Genomic DNA, 18,580 nt, shown 5'->3' with positions numbered 1-18,580 from the left:
TTTCTTGACCCTATGTCCCCCTTCTAGCAACCTCCCTATTGTCCTCTCTTCTAAACTTATCATAGTGAGTATTGTATGTTCCCCATCCCATGTTCTTGATCTAACTAATTACTTCCCATTCACTCTTAAACCTGCAGCACTTTGACTTATACCCCCCTGCAACCCTCCATATTGCTGGATCCAATGGACATTTCTCAGACTTCTTTAATATTTTACACTGTTCTCCCATGCTAATTGAAACTGTTTTCTACTTTGGCTTCTGTGGCATCATATTCTACCTGCCTTTTCTACTTCTTTTTCCTGCTCCTTTATCCCTCAAATATTGGTGTTCCCAAGGATTTTGTCTCTGGTCCTCTTTTTATCCTATTTGCCCTTGCTAAGAAATATCTTTGTCCCTTGTTTTAACTACCACTTAGGTTCCTCGACCACCTGGTTGGGACACAGGCATCTTAAACTCAGCAGATCCAAAACTGAACTTCTCTCTCTTCCACATATCCCTCTCTACTCTCCCCACACACATAAAAATAAAAAAAAATTAAATGAAAAACCAACCGCCACACACAAACATAACTACAAACAACTGAAGTGAACACATTTCTCCTGTATTCCCCATCATGATGAATGGCACCAGCATCTACATAATCACTCAAGCGTGGAATTGGAAACCATTCTATTATCTCCTCTTACCACACTGCCTACATCCATTTGATCAATTTTTGCCTTCTAATTGGATCTCTAGTCCGTCGCTTCTTTTTTTTTTTTTTGATTTGTGACATCACCTTCCACATTTATTTATTTTTTTTGGCTCTTAATTTTTTGTTTATTGCAGTAACATTGGCTTATAACATTGTAAAAATTTCAGGTGTACATCATTATACTTCTATTTCTGCATAGATTACATCATGTTCACCACCAAAATACTAATTACAACCCATCACCACACACATGTACCGAATTATCCCTTTCACCCTCCTCCCTCCCCCCTTCCCCTCTGGTAACCACCAATCCAATCTCTGTCCCTATGTGTTTGTATCTGTGCTTCTTTAACCCAGTTCAGGACCATATTATTGGCCATCTGGCCTCTAGCAATAGAGCTGCCTCCAGTCTTCCATCTGCCGTAACTTCTGAAATTAATATCCTGCTTAAAATCCTGCTGCATTTTTTTTTTTTTTGCCATCAGTATAAGGCCAAACTACCTAGAGCATACAATGCCTTTGTGAACTGGTCCTAGTACCCTTTTTCTGCTTCTTTTCCAGCCAAGAGTGTGTCCTTATCCATTGTTCTAGCTATGCCAACCTGCTTGCATTTCCCCTGAAGTGCCGTGTTTTCTTATCCTCCATATTTTTATCTGTGCTGTTTTCTATATCTGGAATGCCCTTCCCCCCATTACCTGCATGGTTAATTCCTACTCATTCTTTTCTTTTTTTTTTTGTTTGAGGAAGATCAGCCCTGAGCTAACATCCATGCTAATCCTCCTCTTTTTTTTTTTTTTTTTTTTTGCTGAGGAAGACCAGCTCTGAGCTAACATCTATTGCCAATCCTCCTCCTTTTTTTTTTTCCCCAAAGCCCCGGTAGATAGTTGTATGTTATAGTTGCACATCCTTCTAGTTGCTGTATGTGGGACGTGGCCTCAGCATGGCTGGGGAAGCGGTGCGTCGGTGCGCGCCCGGGATCCGAACCCGGGCTGCCAGTAGCGGAGCGTGCGCACTTAACCGCTAAGCCACGGGGCCGGCTCCCCACTCATTCTTAAAAACTCAGCTCCAGCGTCACCTCTTGTGTAACAAAGCTGAGTTGAGTGTGCCTCTGAAACACTTCCATGACACTTTGCGTGTTGCCTGCCCCTATTATGGTACATTTTGAAATTATAACCACTGATTTTCTTGTCTGACTCTCACACTAGACTGAACATTTGAGGGAAACAGTTATGCAGTCAGGGCCAGTTTATGTCTTTTCCCTCTACTAAATGACCCCAGATAGCTACGCATTGAGTTCTTACGTCTGCTTTGTATAGTTGTTCGTTTGTTACATTTCATTAATATTTCATGGTCTTCAGTGTTCCAGGCACTGTGCTTCTTCAACGTCATAAGCTTACCTCTGAAAGCTCATGGCCTGATCATCAAGGAAAGGCTAATTATTTTTATCCATTATCTTCTGTTTAAGAAATCTGGGAAGCATGTGATCATTTAATATGTCTTTCATCTAAAATGACTGCATTTTTGGGGGGTTACTTAAAAGTGTATGATTTGGTTATTTGGAAAATCACTTTTGTGGAACATCTCATTTGCTGGTCATGAATGCCAGTGACTTGTTACCTTGGTGTAAAAAACAAATATGTGTGTTGGAAAGTGCTGTCATTTTAACTTAAAATTTACAGATTTGACATTTTGTCATTGTTTCTGTTCTCAATTGTCCTTTCTCCACGTCTAGCTCAAGACTGCAGTGCAGATGACGACAACTTCCTTGTGCCCATAGCGGTGGGAGCAGCCCTGGCAGGAGTACTTATTCTAGTGTTGCTGGCTTACTTTATTGGTCTCAAGCGCCATCACGCTGGATATGAGCAATTTTAGAACCTGCAATCTGATTGATCATATAAAAATACATGTACATAACAAGGTTTTCTTGCCTCTTGGCTTTGAAACACTTCGCTCTTTAAGATTGATATGTTGAAACTTTAATTCTTAAATCAGTCCCAGCATTTTGAGATAAGTCTTTGCTAATAAAAGCTTTGATCAACTGAAAATAAAAAAAATCTTGTATTTACTGGTCCTGAAGGCAAACTTGTTAGAAAGAACATCGGTGCGCAATGTTTTAAGGTCTATCTTAAGAAGCTTTGGCCAAATTTTGATCCTAACCTCAGATGCCTTAAACTTATTAATGTGGCCATTATGAGAATAAAATATGTAGCTGTTTCTTAATGGAATTAATAAATATTGTTTCACTACCGGTGTTCTGTTTCAATGTATAAGAACTGTCCTGATTTAAACTCATCCCTGTGCCTTTGCATATAGTTCATTAAATAAATCTTGATGTGGCATAAATGCCCATCAGATACACTCAGACTTGGTTTTCAGTTGAATGTGCTCAGGACCATCAGCATTTTTTAGGTTATGTGACTTTTGCTGATACCTTTGAGTTCAAGCTAAGGATGAAGTCAGTATCTCAGGCTTGTGATTTTTTCCTAGGTTAAAAAGCAGACCCAAGAGGACACAACAGAACTTAAACTGGCTTCAGAATTAGAGTTTAAAAAAAAATATTTCTTTTTCAGCAATATAGACTGAAGAGATTCAAGCATATTTAACCACTTGCCTTTTTTTTTCCTTGTGTTTTTCTCTTCTTTAGATGCCTGATTAGCACTGAAAGATAGAAACAGTCTATGAACTAATTAGGACAGATTGTGTTGTGTTTCTCTACCTCATCTTGTTGATCTCTAGAGCATTAAAATGTATTTACTGTTGTCATCAGACAGGTACTTATGAAATGTAAGCTAACAGCAATCTCAGAAGGGAGGCAGTGAAGCATAGCAACTAGCCTCTTGCTTCTTCAAAACGGCCCCTGTGGGGCAGAGCATAGATAGGGGTGTAGAGAGAAGCTGTTGGCATTAAAATGAACTAGATCAGCCCCTGTTGAAGCATACTCCATGTTATAAGTGCGGCACACATATATTGAATGTATAACAGACATATAAGAAGGAAGCTTAATAGACTTGAGAAGACGGTCACACTGAAGTGATTATTTTGTTAATTCATTCTATGTGTATACTGTTTTTTTCAGAATTTCTGTAACTCACTGATTGCAGGATCTTAGTACCCAGCCATCAGTCTCTGAAGGCTTTCAGTAAAATATATAAATCCTTTCAACAAAGGCTAACGTCATCACTGAAATTCGTATTATATACTCGGAACCTTAGCAACTGTTAGCAACTATATTTCTATTTTTATGAATGACAGAAGTGCAAGGGGAGGAAAAAATAAAATTAGAAGAAAATGCAAGTTATTATTCAATCATAAATTATACCAAATAGCACATTTTGTTAATTGCATTAGACTTATACTGGAAAGGACCCTAAAGATTATTTACTCTAACCCCATAATTTTACAGAAAGGGGAGTGACTTCACTGAGGTTATGTATCTAGTAGGCAACAAAACCATTATTAGCATTTTGATAAAAATTGTCCCAATGAAATCTAGTTACTCACTGGTAAAACTAGTTTAACTTGAAATTATGAGTCAGAATTGCACACTTTGAGCTTCTGTACTAACTACTTTCAATAAATAACACATGATACCAACTTCGTGTGCCTAAGTATTCTTTAAAGTACTGAATATTGACTTTTGCAATAATACTACACTGAGACACTCCTATTTTGATCTCTTTGCTACTCCAAAACCTAAACCTCCTAGGATGGGATCACAAACATGGGAGGAAAACAGAAGGGAATGAACACTTGTTGACTACCTGATGTGCATCAAATGCTTTAGAAATATAATTGTATTTAATCCTCAAATACCTTATAATATAGGTATTATTATCCCCCTTTTAACAGATGAGGAAAGTGAAGCCTAGTTTAAATAACTTGACCAAGGTCCTTTAGCCAATAATTGAAGGAGTCAAGATTCAAACTCTGTTCTGTCTGAATCCATAGCTCAGAGTCTGCACTGCACACACTGCCCTCCTGGTGGTCCAGTGGAATGGACTGCGATGTATTGGATTCTGCTATTGTTATTCCAGGCCACTGCTCAGCTACAAATGATTATATATGACCTGGTAGCTACCTAATGCCTGAGTGAAAAAAATTATACTACATTTTCTGGATCCTAAGTCCTTTTTAACTTAAATTTTATTACTCATACAGAATTCTTATTTATATTTTAATGATAGTTGTGGCAAGGGAGAGAGGGAGTGGGGAAGTATGCAGGCAGTGGTTGTAAGTGTAGATGATAGATAGCTCTTTTCCACGGTGCCATTAGACAAGCACAGTTCTGTGTTTTGGACCCTTTCCTGTTCTTCCCTTAACTTCTGTTTTTTGTACTGAGGAATTAGGTGTGATTTGAGATGAAGTGATATTGAGAGATATAGGAGAATCAGTTGCTTAGAAATATTTGGGTGGATATAGAGAAAATAAGAAAATCGGGGTAATGCTACAAAAGACTAATCTATGTACACTTTCAAAATGCTTGTTTCTTGTTTGCTTGTTTCTGCTTAATTGCATCCCTTACTAATTTCCTTTCTTTGCTTTTTGTCTGTTCTTTTCTAACAGCTGAAGAATGTTCTGCTGACTCTGACCTCAACTTTCTTATTCCCGTTGCAGTGGGTGTGGCCTTGGGCTTCCTTATAATTGTTGTCTTTATCTCTTATATGATTGGAAGAAGGAAAAGTCGTACTGGTTATCAGTCTGTGTAATCAATTAAATCTAGTGCTTTTTGTTTTTTGCCATCAGAAGTTATGTTTCCATTGGTTAAAAGCCAGGAAATGCTGTGCAATTGATTGTTTAAGATATGCAGACTAACCTCAGTGAGTTGCTAGCCAACTTGGGCATGAGTAGCAATTATTTAAGAAAAAATATATTAGGACCAATTTTTTTTTCGATTTTTTTCTTCCTTTCTTAAAATGTAATTGAAAGAAAAACTGTGGTGTAGAACTTTTTTTTTTTTAGTAAATAATGATTTTAAGCCTCTGGATTCAATTAGGAAGAATTTCTGCTGAAGTATAATTTTATATGTTGCAGTTACTTGTATTTTGCTACTTTGACATTATTTGTAAAATCAAAGCTGTTAGAGAATTTAACTTGCTTCAGGAAATAAATTCAAGAACATAATGAACTCATTTTCATTGGTGGCAAACATAAAATTTGGTTTGTAATAAGACTTCCTCTCCCTACCTCCTAATCAGGATTATTTAAATCTATGTAGTGTTTTTCTGTTAGTTAAAAAAAAAAAAGAAAGAAATGGCTTCACGATATTGTGTTTAATAGCAAAAGTCTGGCTGTTTTCTTCATTACAACTGTATTTTAACAAGGATGTCTCTTTTTTGCCTTCTGGAGTTTGAATATATTATCTCAGACTTGACATTTCTGCTGAAGGATGAAGTAAGATCTTCAGCTTTTTTTTAAGGTGTTGATATAGAGTGGGTTATGGTTTTTTTTGGGTTATGATTTTGATTTTTTTTCCCTTGGAACCTTAACTTGTTCAGAAAGTTCATTCATCCTCCACTAAAAAAAGAACAAACAACAAAAAAACTTGTATACTTTGTGTGCCTCTTGCGCTCTCCCATTCCCTATATGAATAAGTTCTAATTGATATTTTTAATGTATTAATTTCTTTTTTCTTGCAGCAGCAAGTGCTAATTCTAGAGGCTAGTGGGCCCTGAAGTGTCATCAGTCAGATGGCTGCCTAGCCAAAGCTCTACCGGGATTATTCTGTAAATTTGTTGATCTTGATATAGACTTATATCCCTGTAGGGATGTCTAATGGCTCTGGCTTCTGGAGTAAGGTCATACAGACCACTCATCCCCTTGTCTGCTTGATTGGCTAGGCTGCTGAATTGCCCTTTGATTTGGAAGCACAGTGTCGTATTTCTCTAGGTCCCAAATGGCTGCTTTGCACACCTGTTATTATCATAAGGCAGATGTTTATCAAACTATTTTATCTCTATATGACTAAAACGAAAAGTTTCCAAAGATCTCTGCTTTTACTTCAAAATGTTCCATGGATTAAAAAATTAAGCCTAAACCTTAAACAAAGTTAGTTTGTTATTAAATCTAAGGATTAAGTCCCAATCTACCTCTCAGCACAATGCAGATGCTCACCCCTGTATTGCTGCCGTTAACTTATGCCAGAACTCTTTGCCAATCATTGGAATTAGAAAAATTTTTTAAGAAGAAAGAAAATTCATCAAAATCTTTCTTTACTATTCTGTCTATATGTTCATCTTGGAAGCATATATTCCAAACTGGAGTAGAAAGTCAGATTGCTCAGTTACATCTTCCTTAGAACTCGCTAGCTCTGACTTGCAGAGTCAAGCTCTCCTCTATTTGCTAAGTATATAAAGAATGTTTTCTTTTAAAATATTCTCCTGTGAAAACAGTTGTTTATTTGTTATTTGGTCAAAATGATGGCACCATAAAGAACAGTGGCTTCATTTCAATAAATATGTTTGAGATGAATGTCTAGAAACCAGATTATTTAAATCCGCTTGTGACCTTACTAAGTATGTGAATTGGAAATACAGATAGATTCAAAATTATGGGTTCATTTAAAAGTTTTCTACCATTTGGATAGGAGACTAATATCACTAATTCTTCATTAGGTATCATGGCTGTATCTTAATTAGCAAACGTATGTTTAATTCTTCTTTGAGAATTAAGATTAAAATACAAAATATTAACAGAGGGTTAAAACAAAAGCTGCTTCAACCCCAATAAAATACAGGAAGCCCCAAATCTATGACCTGAGTATTCAATTAGCTATGCTCACTGAATTCATTTTTATGTCAGTTCAATAGTGGATCAGACAGTAGGACCTTGAACTCATGAATATAAAGAATTGCTTTTCACTTAAGCCTTTTTGGAAGAACTGATCCTTGCTGCTACCTAAAGTTTTGGATATATCAATTTAGTAAACTAATAATACCTGCAAAATAAAGCATACTGTGGTATTCCTGTTTGATCTGATATGTGTGGTTTTTAGATTAATGGATTAAAAAATAATAAAGATCATACAATCCATATCACTATGGATAAGTTCATTTTTATTCCATGTGCTCAGCCTTAAGAGTTTGGATTGATTTGCTTAATCTAAGTTCCTCAAATCTAGTCTCTTGATTGTCAGTAGGAATCATGATCTCGTAGGTCTGCAGATTAACCAAGTGCCATCATTAAGAAGGCTTTAGGGGGCTGGCCCCGTGGCGTAGCGGTTAAGTGCTCCACTGCTGGCGGCCAGGGTTTGGATCCCGGGCGCGCACTGATGCACCGCTTGTCAGGCCATGCTGTGGCGGCATCCCATATAAAGTGGAGGAAGATGGGCACAGGTGTTGGCCCAGGGCCAGTCCTCCTCAGCAAAAAGAGGAGGATTGGCATGGATGTTAGCTCAGGGCTGATCTTCCTCACACACACACACACACACACACAAAAGAAGGCTTTAGAAGCTTTAGTACAGGCACTTCTAATATGGGGGCATAGGTGGTCATGAAAATTCCAAGCAAACATTGACAATAAAATATGGAAATCTAACAAATCTAAGAGCTTTATAATAAATGTAGTTTTAGCAATGTCTGTCTGCACTGATGAAATGTACTCATTGTTGAAGCTCATTCCATTCTGAGCAAGATGTACCTCAGGGTTATGGCAGGGGCAGAGGGGGAGCTATCCATTTTCTGAAAATTCCTTTAAATTCCTTACCACCTGGTCTAATGCTCAAATGTTGGATGATTGGATTAAATGACAACACACTCCTTTTTCCATAAGGGACATTTTTGGTGGCAGAAGGAATTGAACATATTGGATCTCTCTATAGTTCCTGAGTAATAGGATTTCATATTCTGATTGTTAGATGTTTAATGGCTTTTAATTAAGTAAAAAAAAAAAAATGGCCTTACCTTGCATTTGTGGGACTGGAAAGGGAGTTCTCAATGGAACCTGTCTTTCTTGTCTCAGCTTCTTCACTGAGCTACTTCACTGACTCTGCACCTCACAGGGCCTCTGAAAGATTACTGATAGCAAGAAGAGTGGTGCTATAGATATTGCTGTGAGGGTTACCATATATCTAAAAATTCAACTTGAAAGTTTATCTTTTTAAGTTCAGTGTGTATACTCTGAATTCTAGAACTGCCTTTAGAACTCTGAGGAAATGTTTTACTTTCTCTTTGCCTTTACTATCTGTATGTATTTTGATGGCAGTGTAAATTTGAGCCCCTGTGTTTCAAGAGGTATGCATAATGGACAGGAGAAATTTTGGTATACAATGCATTTTCAGTAGGAAAAAGCAGCTACAGTTCTGTTGAGCAGTTACCATGTTGTGCACTTTACACACATTATTTCATTTAATCCTCACAGCAACTCTGTGCTTGGACAGTATCATTCCCAGTTTACAGATGAGGTAACTGAGGCTTGAGTTGGATACTTAACCCAAGTCGCACAGGGAGTAAGTGACAAAACTGACATTTGAGCCCAGCTCTGTCTACCTTCAAAAACCATGTTCTTAACCACTATGCATCCTGGTTTCTAAGAAACGATAGATTTTTAAAAAACATATGCCTTACATTAAATGGTTACAGAAATCTGTACTCGTCTATCTTGTATGTAATCACCCTATAAATGTTCTTCATTATTCTTAAAATAACTTAAGTCTTGTCCAGCTCACTCGAGGGGCAGACTGATGTTGTGGCAGCATGCCTTTTGAAAGATCAAATCAAGGCCAGTTTGTGCTGTAACTCATCAGTAATGTTAAGCCCTGAATGTCGCTTTTTTCAGAGTATCCTCATCTAGTTATTCTGATCACATATCATTATCATTCTGCCCTCAAACTGTTCTGCACCATGAATCATTTTGACTGTGCATTAGTGTGTTTAAGAGACTAAATGGAACTGTCTCTGTCCTCACTTTCCCTAAATTAATGCCATCCCTACACCCCAGCCACCCCCCAGCTTTGAGTGCAGTGTAGCCATAACACTCAGCAATCCTTGCTAGGTGGTTCTGAGCCCCCAAACGCAGTTGCTACTCTCAGATCTAGAACCTTTTGAAAGGATTTCAAGAAATTCTTACCCATATACTTAAAGTTTCCAGCCATAATCGGCAGCGCCCCCCTTCCCCACCTCATCTCCTGCTGTCCTGTACTCACTCCACTGCAGCCATACTGGCCCTCTTGCTGCTCCTCAAAGACCTTAAGCATGCTCTCACTTCAAGGCCCTTGCACTTGCTCTGCCTTCTGCCTGGAAAGACCTCCCCGAGCTATCCTCATGGGTCACCCTCCCATCTCATTCGGTTCTCTTATGTCACCCAGTCGGTGAAGCATTCCCTGACCACCCTATTTAAAGTAACACTCCCGGCCCCCCCCCCTCCATTTTCCATTCCCCTTACTCTGTTTCACTTAGTACTTATCACCTATCACTATCTGACATACTATATATTTTACTTGTTAATCTGTGTTTCATGTGTGTCTTCCACTAGAAGGTAAACTTCATGAGAGCAGGAATTTTTGCTGTGTTTACTACTCTCTTCCAGTCCCTAGAACAGTGCCTGGCACATAGTTCACACGGAATAAATATTTGCTGAATGGATGAGTGGTCGTCTTGTAAATAAACTTAACATTTATTAAGTACTTTATACCTTATTTTATCAAATGTAAGATGCCATCACTTGTAAGATAAATACTGCCAATTAAACTGTGGTTGTGGGAGATCTACTGGTTTCAAAGATGTTAAAATGTGAAAAAAATATACATCTAGAATTGATATGTGCCAGGAACTGTGGAGACTGCTGTGCGTGGATTATATCGTCTACCATTAATCCATTGAATGCATCTGGGATTCAGACCCAAGCAGTCAGAACCAATGCCTTTAAGCACTCTGCCGTTACAGCCCCCCTTCAGTACGGCATATTGGTTCCTGTGTCATTTTCAGTTCCAAAAACAGAAGTCTGTATCTATGGTTGCTATAATTTTCCATTTTAAAGCAGACAGAATATTTAATATTCAATTTTCCTTCTTTTAAATGCTATATAGTATAGCACGGCAGGTGTGTTAGAACAGAATTTGAATCCTGGCTTTTACCATACCGTAGTGGTGTGACCTTGGACAAGTTACTTAACCTCTCTAAGCCTAGCTTTCTCCATCTGTAAAATGGAGATGATATAACTACCCATCTTGTAGGGTTTTAAAGAGAATTAAATAACATAATGCTACCAAATATGTAGTAAGCAATAAACATGACTTTTTTTATGCTATAGATCAGGATCTTTCTAAACATGATAGATGTTAGGTTTAGACAAGATCACAGAAGCAGGAAGTGAAGAGAGAATAGGGCTGAGATAAAACCTTAAGGAACAGAAATGCACTCAAACTAGGTTTAAAAAAGAGGAATGAATCATGAAGTTATAGAGTAAGTCTTACAGAATCCAACTGAAGGAAGTACGTCTGGGACTCAAAGGAAGAGAGAATTATTATAAAGCTTCAACTGAGAATAAACAAGTGATGAGTACCAGGAAAGTTTAGGAAAAGATGAATAATGAGTGATAACTTGCACTACATTTATTAAAATGTGTTATAAAGCCAGAATCAAATGTTAGATGGATATAAGAATAAACCAACAGCTTGGCGGACAAGATACATATTGATATGTGTGTGTGTGTGTGTGTGTGTATTTGGTTTTTGATAAAGATGTTCTTTTCAGATCAATGAGGAAAGAATGGAACATTGAAAAATGATGCTGAGATACTAGGTTGATTATTTTGGAGAAAAATAAATTTAGACACCTACCTCACAATAAGAATCAAAATAAATTCAAGGATGGTTAAAGATAAATTTTTAAAAACTATCAAAAATATAGAATCAAATATAGATGGCTGTATATCTTATCTCAAAATAAAGAAGACCTTCCTAAGAATAAAAGAAAAAGAGGAAATGACAGTGGAAAAGAAAAGATCGCAATATACAAAAATGTAATACTCCTGACCATCAAAATGCCACCAGACACAAATTTAGAGATAAACTACAAACAAGAGAAAATACTTGCAATCTTATGTGTGACAAAGGGTTAGGTTAATGTCCTTACTATCAAATAAATACAAAACAAGGTGAATATTCCATGAGTAAACTTGAATAAGGGCATGATAGCAAAATCATGACAGAAGAAATACAAATGGATAAGTAACTTGAAAAAATGTCCATCTTTCTAGTAAGCAAGGAAATATAAATTAAAACAAGATATCTTTCAAACTGGTTAAGATATTTTTAATGATAATATGCACCCTTGGCCATGGTACTGAAAACTGTGCACACCAACATAATGTCGAGAGTGAAAAGAAAAATTTGAAAACAGGGCCGGCCCCGTGGCTTAGTGGTTAAGTGCACGTGCTCTGCTGCTGGCGGCCTGGGTTCGGGTCCCGGGTGCACACCGATGCACTGCTTCTCCGGCCATGCTGAGGCCGCGTCCCACATACAGCAACTAGAAGGATGTGCAACTATGACATACAACTATCTACTGGGGCTTTGGGGAAAAAAAAATTGAAAACAATTTAAATGCCCAATTAGATAGAACTAGTTAAGTAAATTGAAACACTGACATGACAGAATGCTCTGCGGCCATTTAAAATCACATTCTCAAATAATGTGAATATGAGACTATGCTTGTGCCTACTAAGTGAAAAACAAATGTTGGAAAGAAATATGTACCATTATTCTGTTTTGGTAAATAAATCTATTTTTAATCCTGGACTGCTAGAAAGATGAACAAGTGGGTCCTAGAGCAAATTAAGCCTGAACACTACCTGGAGGCAAAAATGACAAAACTGAGGCTGTCCTACTTTGGGCACATCGTGAGAAGGAAGAATTCTTTGGAAAAGACAATAATACTGGGAAAAGTAGAAGGCAGCAGGAAAAGAGGAAGACCAAATATGAGGTGGATTGACTCTATAAAGGAAGCCATAGGCATGAGTCTACAGGAGCTGAGTAGGGCTGTTGAGGACACGATATTGTGGACGTCACTGATTCATAGGGTCTCTAGGAGTCAGAGCCGACTTGGCGGCATGTAACAACAAAATAAATCTATATCTACATCTATACATCTATATCTATAACTGCTCCTCTGCCACCCATGAGGTGCTTCTCCCTAGCCCTACACCTTCCCCCATGCTGGGTGCAGAGTCCACCACAGGAGGGGTCCAGATTGGAGCCAGTGCTTCTCCAGTTGAGGAGGCTACAAAAAAGTATGTACCATATCCTGTCTTGTTATATATGTATATGCTTATATGTACATATGTGTGTGTATATAAAGTTAATACATTAAAATATAAACAGCAGTCACCTCCAGGTTTTGGGATTGTGGGTGGTTTTAATTGCTTTTCATATTTCTGTTTTGGTGAATCCAGTTTACTTTGATAATCAGAAAGGGCCTCAAGAAAATGATTTCCCAAGGGAGTGGGCTTTGAATCTCCTTCTCTCTTGCATTCTGCTCATAAATGAGAGCTGCCTCTGTGAGAGGACAAAGCTTCCACTCCTACCAGATATCAGGACTCTCCCTTCATTCGAAACATGTTTTTATCAAAGAAAAAATCATTTATTTTACATTGTTTATTTGTCCAGTCACCTGGCCTTTATTTACCATTCATCATGTATAGCCCTCTTACCTGCAAAACGATGCAGAGGCACACTTATCATTGGTCTGTTGTTGTCTCCTGTGATGCCTGAGAGGTGCTTCTACCCATCCCTACACTTTTCCACAGGCTGCCTGCAGAGGCCCCCACAGGAAGGGGTGGACTGGAGCCTCTGCTTCTGTAGTTGAGACAAAGGAGAGTGTAAGTGTTGTTGGCAAGGGGCTCTGTAGAGGTGAGGCGGGGAACATATCAACCACTTCATGCTGCTCCGTCTTTTGCATCTCTGTCTGCAAGTTTCACCAGGCTGACACCTCTAGGAGCCATGTCCACAATCCTCTTCTTCCAGCACCTTCTTTTCTATCACCAACACTCCACAGCGACCAAGCCTGACTCTTTTGCCGTCTCTGCCCATATTCCTCTCCACCAGACTGCCTCTATGACTCAGAGTCCTTCCATTATAGTCAATTCTATTGGTCAAGGTATTGACAGACCCTGTTAACTGCTATTAATTGATAAGGGTAAAAAGTTGAGGTACTGAGATGTAGTAGAAAGGGCGTGGAGTTTGCTGCCAGGCAGATTGGGGTTAAACCCAGGCTTCACCAACTCCCAACTGAATAACTTTGGCTAAGTTATTGAGTTGCCACATCTGTAAAATGGAGTAAAATATCCTCCTTGAAGAACTATTAATAGAGGTCTCAATTGTACCTATACTTTATAGAGCTGTGATGGTCACCAATGGGATAATGGCCACACAGTGTCATAAGGTGCTCAGCAGTATAAGTAGGCACTCAATGGGTATCCTTTATACCCATTACCCCATCATCACAAAGCAGAACCCTAAGGGTATGGGAAGGGAGTCAACATTTTTTGGGGATCGGAGAAATTCAGTAGCTTGTTCGAGGTCACACAGCTAGTGAATGGCAGAGCAGGTATATAAACCCAGGTATCTCTGGCTCCAAAGCCCAGGCTCTTCCCTTAAACAACTTAATGCCTTTACCTGCATGTGCCCAGCCCAGAATGAAGGGATAATTGACAGCCAACCTCAATGATTCTGGCCAAAGATCCATGTAGGTTGCTGTGAAAAGAATCAGCCCTGAAATATTAGGTAGTCACATTGAGCTATGGAAGAGCTCTGCCCAGGCATGAGTCTGCTTTTATCGAGATCTACAGACATTCCAATGGACATCAGAGTGTGTTGTGAAGCCCTAAATGAACCAACCATAATGAGATCTAGGGTGATTTGTTCACATTACACTATGAATTACAAACAAAGGTTCTCAAACTTCAGCAGGCATCAGAAACACTTGTAAGGCCTCGCTCTCAGAACTTCCGGAGTCAGGAAGTCTGACTCAAGAATTTGCATTTGTGGGCCAGCCCCGTGTCTTAGTGGTTAAGTGCGCGCGCTCCGCTACTGGTGGCCCGGGTTCAGATCCCGGGCGCACACCGACGCACCGCTTCTCCGGCCATGCTGAGGCCACGTCCCACATACAGCAACTAGAAGGATGTGCAACTATGACATACAACTAGCTACTGGGGCTTTGGGGAAAAAAAAGGAGGAGGATTGGCAATAGATGTTAGCTCAGAGCCGGTCTTCCTCAGCAAAAAAAAAAAAAAAAAGGAGGATTAGCATGGATGTTAGCTCAGGGCTGATTTTCCTCACAAAAAAAAAAAAAAAGAATTTGCATTTGTAACAACTTCCCAGGTGACCCTGATACTTCTGGTCCAGAAGCCACACATTGAGAACCACCAGATTAAAATATACTATAACATTCCCAAGTCTCCATCTGGTCCCATCCTCCCCAAATTCCAGGGAGCTATCGGCACACACAAGAGTATCACAAAACCAGCTTCTGACCCAGAAAACCTAGCTTTGGGTTGATGTCGCCAGTGGTCCCCTTCCTTCCCAGTACCCTCCCAAGTAACCAAGGCCTCCCAGTAATCAGGACTCTGAGGGAAGAGAGAAAGCTGGTGGGGCAGGATCACTTCTGTTCTCTGCCCCATCCCTGTCCCTATACCAAGCAGGAGCCAGATTCCACCCCACTTTGCCTTATGGAACATTTATCTTGTTAGCAGACCGTCTAAGCTTGGTTGTTTTCCAGAATCTTAAGCACGTTGATGGGATTACCCATAGGCGGGAAGGAACAGTGCCTTGTAGGGCAGAAATGCAGGAGGGAAATTTCCGCTTGTGGGACCTCTGGGAGACAGAGCCTCAGGAAAATGGCTTCTTGGGGCACATAGGGAGGCCTGACCCCAAGCATTAGGGCCCCCAGCCTAGGCAGAATTCCCCTCCCCCCTCACCTGTTGTGTCCCAGGAGCCCAGGAGCAGCAGAGATGCTCACCTTCAAGGGACCACGTGGACTTGGACAGTGAGGGGAGCAGGGACAATCACAACGGACTGAAGACCCCATAAAGCCCCTCCCCTCCCATTCTTGGGTAACTCACAGCAAGAGGAGGAGCCCTTCCATAGTGACTGAGATTGAACTTTCCTTCACCTCAGTGGGATGAAAGGAAGATGCAGATTTAATCTGCCGCCTCTGAGCAACCCTGTCCTGGGATGCACACTACACAAAAGACACAGCAGGCAAGTGCACACATTTTATTACTAGTTAGAATCAGAAAACTGACAAAGGTTGAGCTTGGTGAGCTGGGATCTCATGGGGGAACTCAAGGACACCTTTTGGTCAGACTGGACGCTGATCTAACTCCTCCCACCCCCCTGGGCTTCACCTGCCTCGGGGGAGCACACAGAGAACACACCAAGTGGAAGAGAAGGGGCCCAGGGGCGTTCTCAAGAATGCTTGTCTCAGTCCAGTTCTGTTTTTAATCCAGTTAGTCCTCCCAAAAGAAGCACCATCCATAGCACGACGTCAGTCTTTGGAATCCATTTTGTTCTTCATCCACTCTTGACTGGAAGGAGCCTTGGGATGGTGGTGACCTGAGGCTGAGGGCTCGAGTGTGTAGCCAACACTCCCCCAGGCACCATTCTTTGAGACAGTCACCCAGCGGTCTTTCAAGCAACCAGGAAAATAGCCGTCCCTCTCAAAGGAGGAAATCAGCAGAGTATCAGAAAAGTCCCGCCTGCACTTTCGTCAGGCTACTTTCTTGATATTTGCCACTGTCCATTCGTCTCCACCGGGATTAATGTGATGAGCAGTTCAGTCATTCAAATCCTTCCATGAAAGTCTCTTTGACATTGCCCCCAGAATCGTAGAAATGGATCTTGACATTTTTTCAATTGAGTTCACCCAAAAGCCACACTACATGCTAGGCAAAGAAGACACCCCTGGTCTACACTGTATCTCAGATTAGGCTCTCTCCTGCCATCTATCCAAACTCATCCAATTAGGTTATAATGTGTGCACCAGATAATAACATATAATTGTAGTTCCTAACACATACTAGGCAATCAATAACTATTTGTTCAGTGAATTAATGAGTGAAATTTAAAAACTTGCTATAACCTCTAAAATTTAACACTACCCTCCCAGCCCCCTTTGAACTCTGCTATGTCAATCCCTTTTCCACAACAGAAGGATTAAGTTCTAACAAAATCTGTCTGCTCTCTCTTGTTACAAGATGTGTGCCAGAATGTCTCCTTTTCTCTCATTCCTTCACATTCTTTTTAGCTCCAGCCAGTTGAGGTCTCACTGAGGTGAAGGCTGCTGAGAGGCAAGAGGGTATTTCGTGAAGATTCACACACTGGGAGCTGGAGCCTCTTCAGCTTCAGACAAAGTTCCTGCAGCTTAGAGACACAAAGAACAGGCCCTCACCTATGAATGTTATAAAAACAAATCAAGAAAGAAATATGAACACTGCTGCAGGTTATAGCATAACAATAGCATTCTCAAGGAAAAGCAGTGTTCCTAGAATATAATGTACTTTATGTTCTAAAACCATGGTTATTCTCAGCCGAAGACCTGGTACTATGGGGGAGAGGAGGTTAAGGAGAATACAGAAAGGAGAAAAAGAGAATGTTTCATCACATCTGGCTCTCCAGGGTGTCAACCAATCGGTAGCAGCCATCCAGAGTCCACCACCTGTGAACTCAAATGCAACTGGAGAAATTTCCTTTAAAAGATTAATTAACATATTCAATAGAATCTCATCTTTCTTTAAAACAACACAATTATATATACACATATACATATATAATATGAAACTGAGGGAAAGAAATCCATATTTGGAAATAGATATATTAGTGTGTTAAAAATGATTATTGCTTGACGGTAGGATAATGAAAATTTTTTGTTTCGTTGGTTTTCAAATTTTCTATGATATAAATAAAAGAGTTAGTTTTTGATCAGAAGGGGGCCTCCAGAAATTGATTTATCTTTGGAATATGTCTCCATTCTCTTTCTACACCCCTGAGTTCAGTGAGGAGTTTGTTTTGGGTCAAGGCATCCCACCTCACTTACTATCTAGATTTTCTTGCATTTGTCACAAGCCAAAATGTTAGGAAAAATTTATCAAGCTCTACACCATAGGCAGTCTCAGTCCCTCCTCCTGAGGTCTGGGGCAGGTTTCCCCTCTTGCTGGGACTCGAAGGCTTTCTTACCTTTTGGTAGCTTGGGCATCTGTTCCTGAGGTTGTTGGTTCCCTGGGTCTCCTTGGCTCCAGCTGTGCCCTGAGGCGTTTATGAAGTGGGGCATCACAGGACCTTCCACTTGGCCTTGGCTGCTCTGGTCCCACTGCAGGGCCATCTCCTGCTGGAACCCAACTGCAGGCCACACGCCAGGTGGGTAGATCCCCCCATTAGGCATCTGGGGTGGGAATGCTGTTCCTGCTGCCACTTCCGCTTCTGAGACTACTCTTGGTAGGGGAGGTGGTGGGTATGGGAATGGCGTGGGGAATGGCATGGGGAATGCCATTGGCAGAGGGAGTTGAACAACCTGGGCCCAGGGACTGGGGGGTCCTGGCACGTAAAGCACACCTGTTGTGGAGGCCATCTGGGCCTCCTCCCTCTGGGCCTCCGCCCCCGGCCAATGCTGAGACCTTTGGGCCAGCACCTTGTTCCGCTCCTCTGTAGTCGTGGGCCATACCTCAATCCCGAGCTGCTGGGCTCGAGACCTGGGTACGACCTCCTGGGGCAGCCTCTCGGGCTGGAGCAGCTGCCCGCGCAGCCCTTCACGCTCTTCCAGCACCTGCCGCAGGTCGTCTCGTGCGCAACGCAACTGCGAGACCATCTTTTCGCGCTCCTTCCGCAGCCGCTGCAGCTGGGAGGCCAGAGCCCAGATGGCCGTCTCGCGCTCCTTCACCTGCTCCTGCAGCTGCCGGAC

The 18,580-nt window shown here is 40.7% G+C and overlaps 1 protein-coding gene across 1 annotated transcript in view; it reads left to right on the top strand.

The window, feature by feature from the left end:
- LAMP2 (lysosomal associated membrane protein 2) overlaps window positions 1-7,688 on the top strand; it is a 37,994-nt gene extending 30,306 nt beyond the window's left edge. Inside the window, exon 9 of the mRNA XM_058536621.1 lies at window positions 2,428-7,688. Coding sequence (XP_058392604.1) covers window positions 2,428-2,567 — 140 coding nt within the window. The 3' untranslated portion in view covers window positions 2,568-7,688. The remainder of the gene's footprint in view (window positions 1-2,427) is intronic.
- Window positions 7,689-18,580: the final 10,892 nt, after the last annotated feature.

The sequence above is a fragment of the Diceros bicornis genome, chromosome X, assembly GCF_020826845.1.
Source record: "Diceros bicornis minor isolate mBicDic1 chromosome X, mDicBic1.mat.cur, whole genome shotgun sequence".
Taxonomy (NCBI): Eukaryota; Metazoa; Chordata; class Mammalia; order Perissodactyla; family Rhinocerotidae; genus Diceros; species Diceros bicornis.
Note: the sequence above shows the minus strand (reverse complement) of the source record. Positions and strands in the feature narration are given on the sequence as shown.